General features: G+C 35.1%; 1 protein-coding gene across 1 annotated transcript; it reads left to right on the top strand.

Annotated features, from left to right (window-relative positions):
- Positions 1–751: 751 nt before the first annotated feature.
- On the top strand, positions 752–12,170 carry LOC130981299 (uncharacterized). Its single transcript, XM_057904898.1, has 2 exons — positions 752–950; positions 11,092–12,170. Exons 1-2 carry the CDS (start codon positions 752–754, stop codon positions 12,168–12,170), a joined length of 1,278 nt encoding a protein of 425 aa, XP_057760881.1.
- Positions 12,171–13,031: the final 861 nt, after the last annotated feature.

Genomic DNA, 13,031 nt, shown 5'->3' with positions numbered 1-13,031 from the left:
GTTGTGATGTGCTAACAATTAGAACAAAGGGGATTAAAAAGCTCAAAAGGGGTTAACAATGGTAGATATAAGGGTTAGGCTATATGGGTGAGTGAGCTTAATTCAAAAATGGCCTCAATCATGTTAAATGCATTCAAAACATTAAACATTGGAAATAAAGAATCAAGCAAAACCAAGATCACAATCATAGAAGAGATATATCACACAATGAATAAAATTGGTGGTTATAAATTGTAATCACTCATTAAGGCACAAATCTCCCAAGGTATTTTGTTCTTTCTCTCTTCTATGTTCCACAAAAATTCATTCAAGCAAGTTTAAAAAAATAATTTTTCAAATCAATTCAATAGAATGCCCTAAAAATAAAATTCTTGAAAATTCTTGTTGTTTTTTACCAAAATTATTTTCTATATGTATGTATGATGTGATGGATGCAATTTTTCAAAATTTTTCTAGTTCTCTTCCTAATTTTCAACAACTAAAAACTAACATGAACAATTAGGACCAAAATTGAACTAGGTGTTATACTATTCACAACATCCAATCACAACTTCTATCTATAAAATATATACTATGAAAAAGATGCAAAAATGTAACATGCAATAGCTAGAAATAAACTATGCATAAGCTAAGATATACATACTAGAAGAAAATGCAATGCAACAATCAATAACACTCCATATATATACAAGAAATCTAATACAAAAATAAAGTGCAAAGTGTTCGGAAAAAGAAAGTGTATGCCCCAAAAATGACGAATCCTTCCCCACACTTAAGTGTTGCACGGTCCTCCGTGCACGAACACAATCCGGGGAGAATGAAGCTTTACGCTCCTCCACTGTCAGCTGACGAATGCGGGGGCTTGGGTTGTGTGGAGATCGCCAAGTCCAATGCATTCTCAGCATCTTCGTCCACGGTGTTCTTCTCCTCTCCCGGCTCCTCGCCTTTATGTCTCATCCTCGAAAAGAATGAATAAAGTATAATTAGGACTCATATGGCAAGTAGCACAAAAAAGGTGAAGGAGGGAGCAAATAAACATCCAATTGAGGAGGTTTGCATAGTGGTGTGGTATGATAAAAATGATGAGCCACGTGTGTATTCCAATAACCACACGGTTGGAACACACACAACCGCCAGTGAAAACGACATCCACACAGTTAAAATTTAAGCATGAGTTCCTCAATTAAATGGCCTAAGATGCAAAAAATGAATACGTATCAATTAAACACAAACAAACTTAGGCAACTACAACAAGAGTGAATTGAATGTAGGACATATTGGATATTGAAATTGTGCAAGTGAAAGCTCAAGATTGGTATAAAATAGCACAACAAACAATAACCAATGCAATGATGAAAAGAAAATTACTTTTTCATCCTTAAGAATAAGGCAATAATCAAATGGGAAGGTGCTTGCTACAAAAAGTGACAAGTCTTGATAAGAATCAAGTCAAGTTAACTCAAACAAATGCAAAGCATTAATAAGGAGCAAATACCTTGTGATGTGATTATATTGACTTAAAAACCATGATGAACAAGCAATTCAATTCAATTCACTACGTTCAATATGTACTTGTTCAAAATTTTACCAATTAATAAACACATGTCAATCTTTATGTCAAATTGGTGCTAGCAACTCGAAGCATTAAACAAGTACATTATTGAAATTTCAATCATCATAATCATTTAAAAGTGCACAATTCTTGATTAGAATGCCAAACAAGGATATAGTCTAACTCATATGGTCATGACAACATATGAATTAAACAAAAAGTTCATTCAGGCATTATGTCAAACACATGGAGTGCAGTGCACATATTCAACAAATTCAAGCCAAAATTCAAGCAAAAATTCAAGCATCAACAACCCCTAAGTCAAAATTGAACACTTGCAATGCAACATACAAACAATTAAACAACTTAAGCTAGAGTACCAAAATTAAATAAAGAAAACAGGAATTAAGCAAGCAACTAAACATAACAAAGAAGATTAAAACAAGAAAATTGAAAAGTTGAAGGATGGAAAAGAAAAAGATAGGTAACAGTGGCACTTGTGTTAGCCACTGCGAGGCTCACGGCGATGGAGCTTCGCCGGAGAAGAGAAGAAAGAGAGTAGAAAAGAAAGAAGGAAGAAGAAATAAAAGAAAGAAGAAAGAAGAAGAAAGAAGGAGAAAAGAGAAGAAAGAAGAGAGAGGGGCGAAACAGGGCAACCTTATTTATTAACGCCCAGATCGCGACCTGTGTGTACGCACAATAGAGTGTGCGTACGCACACTTGAAAAAAAATTGGACTGTGCGCATGCATAGAAAGCGATTTTTTTTAAGAAAAGGGTAAAAGGACATCTGTGCGTATGCACAAGCATGTGTGCGCACGCACAAGAGCAAAAAAATTTGGGGTCTGCGCGCACAGCGCGTGTGAATGCTCCCAACAGAAGGGGTTCTGCGACCTGTGCATACGCACAAGTGTCAAAATTTGGGGAAAGTGTGCCTGGGCACAAGTTTGTGCGTGGGCACACTGCCCTGTTTCAGCAAAATTTTTAATGCCTCTAAGGCACCAAAATGACTTCCAAAACAGTTTTTTCAAGCCTCAAAACATATTAAAACCCCAAAAACATATTATTCTACTAAAATTACCTAGTAAACATCAAAATGCAAAAAAATCAAGCCTAGAATTCTATCAAACTAAGCTAACAAAAGAGACAAAATTCAATAACAAAACTAAAAGAAAGAAGAGTTGGAAGGATATTACCATGGTGGGGTGTCTCCCACCTAGCACTTTGGTTTTAAGTCCTCACGTTGGACTTTTGGTTGGAGCTCACATCAAGGAGGCTTGTGCTTCCATCCATCCTTGAGTTGCCAACCATGCTTGCTCTTCAAAAATCCTCCGGGATCCCAAACGAAGTACATCAAGCTCTCAAGAAAACTCAAGCAAGCAATTTGGACCCAAAATTGTTGGTTGTAGAGTCGTATGCCCGGATCCCACACTTTAGTTTTTCTATCATCCTCTTGTTAACTTTCACTTGTGCCCTTGGATGAACAACCTCCTGGATCACCATCGGAGCACCCACTTGAATGTGGACTCCTCCAATTTGGACCTTGCACCATTTATACCTTGTATTCCTATTGCAACCAACACCCTTTTCTTCATCATTCAATGCTCCAAGAAGCACCTTTAGTTGATAATTTGTTTCCAAGAGAGCAAATTGATGCGGGCCTATAAAGCTCATCAGAGATATTGTTACCCACTCAAATTGTCCTTGGGTTGGAGTCACTCTTGTAAACTCTTGTATGAAAGCTCCTACTTCTTGGATGATCACCTCTTCCTCATCACTCTTTTCAAGCTCTTCCTATCTCTCTCATACTCAAGAGAGAAGGATTCTTCTAGATCATTGAGAGAATTGACTAAGGTGGACAAAAAATCATTATTGATGCAATCCACTTCTTGATCAAATTTCCTCAACTCTCCATTTACCTCTTCCGGTTCACTAGCTCTACCTTCCTCCTCATGTTGCAATTCTTGTCCTAGTTCTTCTTCTTTCCCTTGAGGCTCCATGTTTTCCTCCTCTCTACACTCCTTCGTTGCTCCTCCACATTCCTCAAGGAAAATGTCTTAATTGCTTGAGCGTAGTGAGGCTAAGCGGTTCACCGCCTCAGCTATGGTAGCCATGAAATCCCCTTGCGTCCTTCGGAACCCTTCTTGCTCTTGGAAGCATGCTTGAAGGTCTTGTTCTTCTTGGGGCAGGGGTTGAAAAACATCACATTTTGGTGGAAGAGAAGGTTCAAAGGTTGGGAGAAAGGTTGTAAAGTTGGAAGGTGCATTATGTGGGTGAGGGTATTGAGGTGGTGTATAAGATTGTGATGGTTCATATGGTTGGTAACAAGGTGTATAGACATTTTGATTCCATGGAGGTGTATGTGGTGGTACTTGAAGGTTGGGTGGTTGGGGGTTATGTATGGGGTATCTCTCATATCCTTGGATTTGGTATTCAAATAAGGGAGAGTATGGCTTGTTGTAGTATGGGAAAGATTGCTCTTCCTTCCATCATTTTTTCCACTCCAAAATACAACCCAATTGGAATTCATCATACCCTACAAAACAATCACAACCAAGCTCCAAGCAACAAGGGTGATAGCTCATAGAAAAAGTAGAAAAAAAACAAAAGACATCAACAAACAAGAAAAACAAATGCTTAGCTATTAACAAATATAACCAAATAACCAAAAAGTAAGATATTCACACTATTGATATATTTACAACAACCAAAAGGTAGTACTCAATTGCATTCCCTGGCAACGGCGCCAAATTTGACAATGAGAGTTTTTCTACCGGTTTAGAATCAAGAATCAATTCGTTAGTAGTATAGTCTAAACCAACAATGAACTCTCAAGATCAAATGTTAAATTCAAATTAAAGTAATCGAGAGTCTTTCAACCTCGGGTCGTTCTTCCCTAGGATGCAATTGAGGTGTTAATTCCTTGGTTGCTAAGAGGACAAAAAGGGATTTTGTAATCAAAGAATAAAATATTAAAAGAACTAAGTAATAAAAGAACCAAGAAATGATCAAAATTGGGAATTAATGCAAGTAAAGAGAAAACAAGATCAAAACTAGTGAAAATGCTATAAATGCAATGAAAAGCCTTGACTTGGGAATGAGAATCCTAGGAATCCTATCATCACCATAACCACAACTATGATAATTATGATGAGTCAATCACACCTAGTTAACCCCAAACATCGAGGAGTAAGTCAAGCAAGCATAATTGACCTTAATCCATAAGTCCTAGCCAACTTACCAAACTAGTTGATAAAAGGCTAGCGTCAATGGAAGCAAGAGTCAACTAACTACCTAAGAATTACCACTAAATGTCAGACATTTATGACTCTAGTATCCTAGGAACTCAAACCACAAGTCAAGGTGGGAAAATCTACTCAAAATCTAGATTCGGCATTTTCACAAACACCTTGTGTGCATAAAAGTAAAACATGAAAAATTACAAGGAAAAATAGCAAACTATAACCAACTATCAACAAAACCAAGCATAAACAAACAATCCAACATAAAAGGAAACATAAAACATGAAATTCATTGATCAAAACTTCAAGAAACGCAAAATTGCAAATATGAACAAAGTAACTTGAACCAAAGGAAATGAAAATAAAAGTGCTATAATGTAAGATGAAATTGAGAGTACTTATAATTAAAGAAGCAAAATCCAAAATCAAGGCTTGCTATAAAATGCTACAATGGAAATTGGAAATGAAACCCTAAGAGAGCAATGCAACACTACTCTTACTCCTACTCCTAATTACTCTCTAAAACTATCTAAGTGAGCTCCCTCTTCATATGTGTTGAATTCCCCTTCATATAGCATATAAAATCAGCATCCAAGCCTTCCAAAATGGGCTAAAAGCCCTCAGAAATCGTGCAGCACGTGTTTCATTAATGAATTCACGTACAGGAACTTGTGTGTACGCACAGATGTGTGCGTACACACACTTGGCTGAAAGTTGACCTGTGCATACGCACAGGTGCTTGTGCGCACACACACTTCGCTGTGTGTGCTTTTCCTTATTTTCTTCATGTTTTCTCCCTTGTACATGCTTTCTTCAATTTTTGGCTATCCATTCTTGCCTCTAAGGCCTGGAATCACTCAGCGAACATGTCATGGCATCAAATGGAATAAAAGTGGAATTAAATTTCTCATTTCAAGCACAAAATTGTATGTTTTCATATTTAGGATCAAATTGGGGACAAAACACAAAAGTATGCTATTTTGGTGCTTAAGTATGAGTTCATGTGCTAGAATCCATCCAAATTGAGTCAAAATATATCATCAAATATGGACTCATCACTTATCAAGCATTCAATCCATCTCTCAGATAATCAACTTTCGATTTTCTTCTTACCATAACCGTCTTTCTTTCTCTATCTTCTCTCATGTCTTTCTCTCCTAGATCTATATATCTCTCTGCATCACTTTTTTTTTCTTTTATTTTTGTTCTCTCTGTCTTCTCTTGGTCATGCGGAGAGTTCTTGATGGTATTATGGCATGGTATTTGTTGCAGGGAAGCATAGGAAAAAAAGTAGAGAATCGATAGGGAGGAGCGAGAGATGCATACTGGCGTCGACAACAATGGGATGATTCCGATGGCGATAGACGGCACGAAAGAGAAGTCACAGTTGTAGCACCGGGAGCGGCCAGCAACGGTCTTGGTGTGATGATTCTGTATGCTCTGCTTATGTAAGTAGTCGTCGTCTTCTTCAAATCAAAGTATATATAAGATTTCTAATTTTATTCCTACTCATATAGTCATACTCCTCTTTTTTTTCAATATTATTTTTTATATAAAATGCGCCTTCTATGAAATTAAGTGTGTTCCTTATTATTTGATCTGAGGTATATGTTCTAATTTTGGTAAGATTTGAAATATTATTGTTGTTGTGCAGAGTCTTCTTTGTCTGGTGTGGAGTTGTTGATGCAGAAAATTCATAACCTCATTGTTGTTGTCGGAATTCTATTTACATTTCGCTAAAAGGTTTTAATCTCTTTCCCTTTTATATTCAATTTATATCCAATATATAAAATCAAATAAGATTTCAAAGTAATGCAGCCTGAACTATTCATTTTTCCTTTAGTTTTTGATGTCTGGCTTTTGTATTTTCAGTGTAATTTAGGAACTAAGGCAAAAGAAGTCCTTGCTATATAGCTACTGTGGAAGGTTTGCATCCATTCTGTTGTAGTTATTTTTTTTGTTCAATTGCTTAAATTTGTTGTTTGCTTTTTCTTATTATTATTCTTCTGCTTATTATTACCGTATCTCTTCTCCTTCCTCTCAAGCTTGGCTATGTTCTTTACTCTTCAAGGTGGTAGTTTCAATGTTTGATTTTTGGGTCTTTTTCCTTCTAAAACTGGGTTAATTTCTTCCCCCCCCCCCCACGAACCATTTGAAAAAAATTGTGGAACAAATTATGGGATACCACCAAGATTTAAGCTTTGTTGCATTCAAAATACATTCTATTTTGAATTGCCTTTACATTTGGTTTTCAAGGTTTAGGGCTTTATCCCAGAGTAATTGATGGGAACATCGGTATATTTGCTATTTAAGTGTGTTTAATTAACTGCTCTATTTAAAACTTTTGTTTTCTGCCTTTAAATTAGATTCTGCATTGACTTTTTGCTTTTCTCATTTATTGATGTCATTGTGAAAGATAGAAAATAGAAGAGGATAATAATGATCATCCTTAGTAAAATATATAATAGTGTTTATAATTATAATTATCCAGAGTGCCAATACCGAATTAGTACATGGCACTACTAGCCTCTATCAAGTATAAGAGCGATTTTGCTGACGTTGATTTCCTGTTTAATATAACTTTTAGATGGTGCCAGGTTCTCCTTTCTTTTAGACAAAGGAACTAATTAGCTTTAGGGCAATTTGTACCTTAGGAAACTTTAAAAATTTTATATTTATGTTAATTTTATTACATGATTATATACTTCTTTCTATGCTTAATATTGCGTGCATCTTATTTTGAATTAATATTGTTACAATAGAATATAAAATAAGGAGAAAATTATTAACATAATACAACTTGAGCAGTCAATTTCGGTGAATTTCATTTGGACTCGGCCTTTAGACTTTTTAATCAGTTTGTGCTATTATTGGGAGAATCCTTGGATAGGTATGTTATTCAATCATATTTTTTTCAGATTTCCATAATATCTATAACGGACTAAGTTGAGTATTCTTACAATATCAAGGCAATATTTGAAAAAGGAGATTCTCTCAACAATTTTTTTTATGCTTTTGATGGGAAGCGAATTATAGAGAATATTTTCAATTTAAAGGCTCTGGTAATTTATGACGGAAGCATCACAAACCTTAAGAGTGAAAGGTTAACACTGTCCAGAAAAAATAGATTATTTTAAGTACACAATGTTTTGGTTATTGGGCTATTAATTTATATTTTTAGTTGCTAATTTATTTAACCTAATTTCAATTTACTATTAGAGTTTTTTTGCTGTAGTAAATACAAATGAAACGATTATTTGTTGTACGTGGGCATTGGGCAATCTATTAAAATGTTTCTTTGAATTAATAAAACCTGATGGTTAAAGCCTTTTCTTTATGGAAAACGATAGTTGGTAAACGTGATGTATATGTTTTTATATAAATCACAAACTCAAATTTCATTCTCATCTTCCTTCTGATATAGTACTCATGTCAATCTTTTATAATATTTTAGTATCTTGCGGTTTTTTTTTGAATGAAAGTTATTATTGTACATATCAGTTTATGAAATTACTTTTCACTATGTCCGTGCCTTTTAGTAAGTGCTCTGAGTCCAATATCATCGTTTTAGACTATTTTTGTCGATGAAAAAAAAAAAGAAATGATGATAAGAAGTTAATCTCAAGAAGAACAGACTCTATTAGCTTCTATTAATATAGGATGAGAGCAGATAAATTGAATAGTGTTGCATTATGGATTAAATATTTTTTACCTTTCTTCTCATATGATTCAATTTAGTTTATAACATATTAAGTTTATCTTCTCAATTTTTTATTTAACCATTCTCATGGTGAGAAATCACTTGTCTTAATAATGATGTTGTCTTGATATGTGAGAATTTTTGTTCATTATTTTTGGAGAAAAAATTGATGAAAATTCATCTCATGTTCATCTTATAACAATTTTGTTTGGTTGTCATTGTTTATTTTTATTGATATTTTATTTTATTTTTCAGCATTTCAATTTCTGGTATTAAAGCTTTCAAAATATTTTCTCCTTCTTTTTTTTTTCTTAAAAAGGGAAAAAATTAAAAAAAGAACAATGGGTTTGGTACATAAGAGTTTTGGAACAAATGTAAAAATTGAAAAATAATCGAAATGATGGGATGATTTTGTATAATTTTTATGATTTGGAAAAAATAAAAATCAAGTTTATTATTATAATACAAATTGGGTTGTAGCTTGACTTTAGATTTTTTAGTATTTATGCTGATTTATAAACTTTTCTTTTATGGGACTTTAATATTATATTATTTTATTTACAATTTCACTATATAATTAAATTGTATTTTTTATTTTATTTTATATACTCTTGCATTTTTCTAATAAGTAAAATCACATTTCTTTATTGCTATGATCCAATTTAATATAAAAGGTTCATGTTAAATATTTAATCTAATAATATTTTAATATTAAATATTTTTTATTAAATTTATCATACTCGTACATCACACGACACACTTCATTAATTTAGATTTAAAATTCAGGTGAGACTAAATAGTGAATGAAAATACTTAAGTATTATATGTATAAGAATATAATATATATGAATTTGTGATGCCTAAAATTAAAAATTATTCAATTCGTCTGGCAACAAAAAAAAAAATGTTTCCTCACACAATTTAATTTTGAATAAATGCCTAAATTAGCTTAAAAAAATTTTCGGATCTAATAATTTGGTTTTTAACAAATAACAATAATATTATAAAGTCGGCAAAATTTATTATTATTAATCAACAATTAGTTAGTAATATATAAAAATAATAGATAAAAATATTGTGTTATACTGTTGGTCTAAATGTATTAGATTATTGATTAAAAATACTGATCAATATAAATTAAAATTGTTAATTTTTAAACTTTTCTCTTCTAAGTTTTCGAACACTAATTGTGTTAAATAGAATCGTAATCCTTTTTTCATTTTAAAATAAGAGTAATTTGTTTTAAATTTTTTTTACTTAAGTATTTTATAGTAATTTTATTAAAAATTTATTTATCTAAAACGTTTATTAGAAATTTGATTAAAAGTAAATTAATTTATCTAACAAAAATAATTTTTAAAAATTTAAAAAAATAAAAATATATTAAAAATTAAAAAATTTGATATAAAATTATTTGAAGACAAATTTAAATATTTACTCTTTAATATTTTTGGATTAAGACCTGGAGGATCATATAGCCTCGCTCAATTCATGAGTAAATCATTAATTCGGTTTTTATTTATCTTTATGAAATACTACGTGTGTTTTTTTTTAAATGACAAAGCAATATTTAATTATTTGTTTTTTGAGATATATTAGTTTAATGACGCTGTTTTTTTTTTTTTTTTTTTTTTTTTTTTTTTGAAGAGTAGAAATTATATGATCTCTCAACACAATATTGATATGGTCGTCATAAACGAGCTATAATTCGGCATAATCCGTTATAGCTCCTCTATTTATGAGCCATAACTCAGTCAGATAAATGCTCCCATCATAACCGACGATAAAACGGTGCGCAATTAAGATACGTTACCCACCTTCTCGTAACTGACCTTACTGCTAAAAGCGTAACGGACGAGCAACTTTCCATATAAAACAAGGTAAAATATTTTCTTGAGAGATATAGTGCAAAATACTGATTTAAGCTTTGGAGTGCCTTTACAGGTACACTCCCCGCTCGTTTGTTCACACTGCGCACGTCACATTAAGAAGAAAGCTCGGACTCAGGGATTGGACGACTCAGCCACCAAGGTCATAGCTCAGTAAACATTTGTCACTAAAGGCCATCTATTTTACAGGCAAGAACAATTGGCGCCCACCGTGGGGCCGAGGATATAAAATTCTTTTGGTCCCATTGTTTTCACTTGCACCCATGGCTGACGCACCACCTCCCTCACTGTCCGAACTTATGCGGATGGTAGCTGAGCTACAACAAGCCAACCAACAAATGGCCGACGAAAATCAAATAATGGCTGCTCAAATCACTGAACTGAACCATGCTCGAATAGAACATAACGACACTCATCACCAGTAACCAGAAGATAATGAGCATCATTCCCAGCCCTCTCATGTTCGGAGACTATTCGAGCCGACGAAGTTCAACCCGAAGATGAAAAGGAGGAGTCCGACGAACTTGTAGGATCCTTCACAGAAGAAGTGGTGAACTTCGAATTGCCGAAGAGATTCACCCTGCCACTAATCCTCACACCTTATGATGGGCTCAGAGACCCAAAGATATTTCTCAAAAAGTTCCGATCAATAATGATCGTCAATAGTGCATCAGATACTATTTAATGATGTTGTTTTCCAAATTATTTAGACGGTCCTGCACTTGATTGGTTGTGTGCTTTGTCTGCAGGTTCTATCTCGCGATTTCAGCAGCTGGCGAAGCTATTTGAAGAACACTTTGCTGGATCTGCAATTTACCTTCATGATTCGAATTATCTGAATACAATCAAGCAAGGCCAAAATGAAAGCCTGAAGGATTACATGACTCGTTTCACCAAAGTCGCCATTAGCATACCAGACCTTCACCCTGAGGTCCATCTTCACGCAATCAAAAGCGGACTCCGGCCTAGAAAGTTCCAAGAAACCATTGCTGTGGCTAAGCCGAAGACTCTCGCCGAGTTCCGTGAAAAGGCCAAAGGCCGAATTGATATCGTGGAACTTAGACAAGCTCGAAAGTCGGACAAAACACATTTCAGAGAAGACGACAAGGTCCAAAGCAGTAAGAAAAATTTTAAGCTAACTCCTCGATTTGATTCTTACACGCAGTTCAACACCAAACGCGAGGACATCATAAAAGAAATCCTAAATTCAAAATTAATCAAACCATCAAGGAAGGATGGCACCTATCAAGATGCTAAGAACGTGGACAAATCCAAATATTGCGCATTCCACCAAAAGCACGGCCACACTACCGACGACTGTGTGGTGGCAAAAGACCTCTTGGAAAGACTGGCTCGGCAAGGCCACCTCGACAAATATATTGGAGGCCACATGCATAAACGTCCCACATCTACAACCAATGACCTACCCGAACAACCACATCGGGGCAAAGAAAAGGCAACACCGAGTAATTATGAAAGGCCCCGAGGTATAATTAATTATATTTTAGGAGGATACGCCAGCGGAGGACACTCAAATTCAGCTAGGAAAAGATCATACCGAGCAATATGCTCGGTGGACAGCACAGGCGGTGGAACTAAGGTCAACACCCCACTCCCACAAGTCACATTCGCACATGCGGACTTCAATTCTAATATACAGAACCTAGATGACCCTGTTGTCATCACCCTACAATTGGGAGAATTATTAGTAAAGAAGGTCCTCCTGGATCCCGGAAGCAGCGCTGACGTCCTGTTCTATTCCACATTTCAAAAACAGGCGGAGACCTAGTCGGTTTCTCGGGTGAGCGAGTTCCGATACTAGGGTCGGTGTGGTTATAAACCACACTAGGTAAACATCCTCTTTCAAAAACATGCGACATTCAATATTTAGTAGTAGACTGCATAAGTCCATATAATCTTATACTTGGCCGACCTTTTTTAAACAAGTTCGGTGCAATTGTATCTACAGTTCACCTGTGTGTTAAGTTTCCTGTGCAGGATGATCATATCGTGACAATCCATGGAGATTATAAGGAAGCACAACAACGCTACAATATCAGCATGAAATTCCAAAATCATTCACAACAGCGGGTCAACAATGTCAACATTAACAACAACAACTCGGCACTGGCCGAACTAGATCCAAGAGTCGACTTCCGAGAGAGACCTTCACCATCTGATGACTTACAAAAAGTGTTTTTCACTGATGACCATAACAAATTTACCTTTGTAGGAAAATCGGTCAGCGGGAAAGAACTGGAAGCCATCACCACCTTTTTACAACAGCAAACCGACCTGTTCGCATGGACACCTTCTGTTCATACCCTGGGTCGAGTTGTCCGACCCGGGATGTTCGACAGACAAAGTGACCGACCTCTTCAGGTCAGGACAACCCGACCTCTCCTCAAAGAGCTCGGCCAAGTCACAGGAAAGCCCAAATGAAGGGCCCAAATAGAGGAACGCGCCCCAAATCCAAGGGCAGCCCAAGCCCATAGAGATAAAGGCGGTTCCCTTAAAGATGACCTCACTTAAAGATAAGATAAAGATAAGATAAGATAACTAACTTATCTTATCCGCAGGAGGCCACATCTCACCATTATAAATACACTGGAGCACCCAGGTATAACTCATACTCTGATTCTACTCAATA

Source organism: Arachis stenosperma, chromosome 5 (genome assembly GCF_014773155.1).
Source record: "Arachis stenosperma cultivar V10309 chromosome 5, arast.V10309.gnm1.PFL2, whole genome shotgun sequence".
Lineage (NCBI taxonomy): Eukaryota > Viridiplantae > Streptophyta > Magnoliopsida > Fabales > Fabaceae > Arachis > Arachis stenosperma.
Note: the sequence above shows the minus strand (reverse complement) of the source record. Positions and strands in the feature narration are given on the sequence as shown.

What these genes read in the sequence shown, in the direction of transcription:
- LOC130981299 (XM_057904898.1), top strand. Translation starts at nt 752, where the DNA reads ATGACGAATCCTTCCCCACACTTAAGTGTTGCACGGTCCTCCGTGCAC. An exon ending in TCCCGGCTCCTCGCCTTTAT is followed by an intron (nt 951 to 11,091) that starts GTCTCATCCTCG and finishes CAAATTATTTAG; the next exon opens with ACGGTCCTGCACTTGATTGG.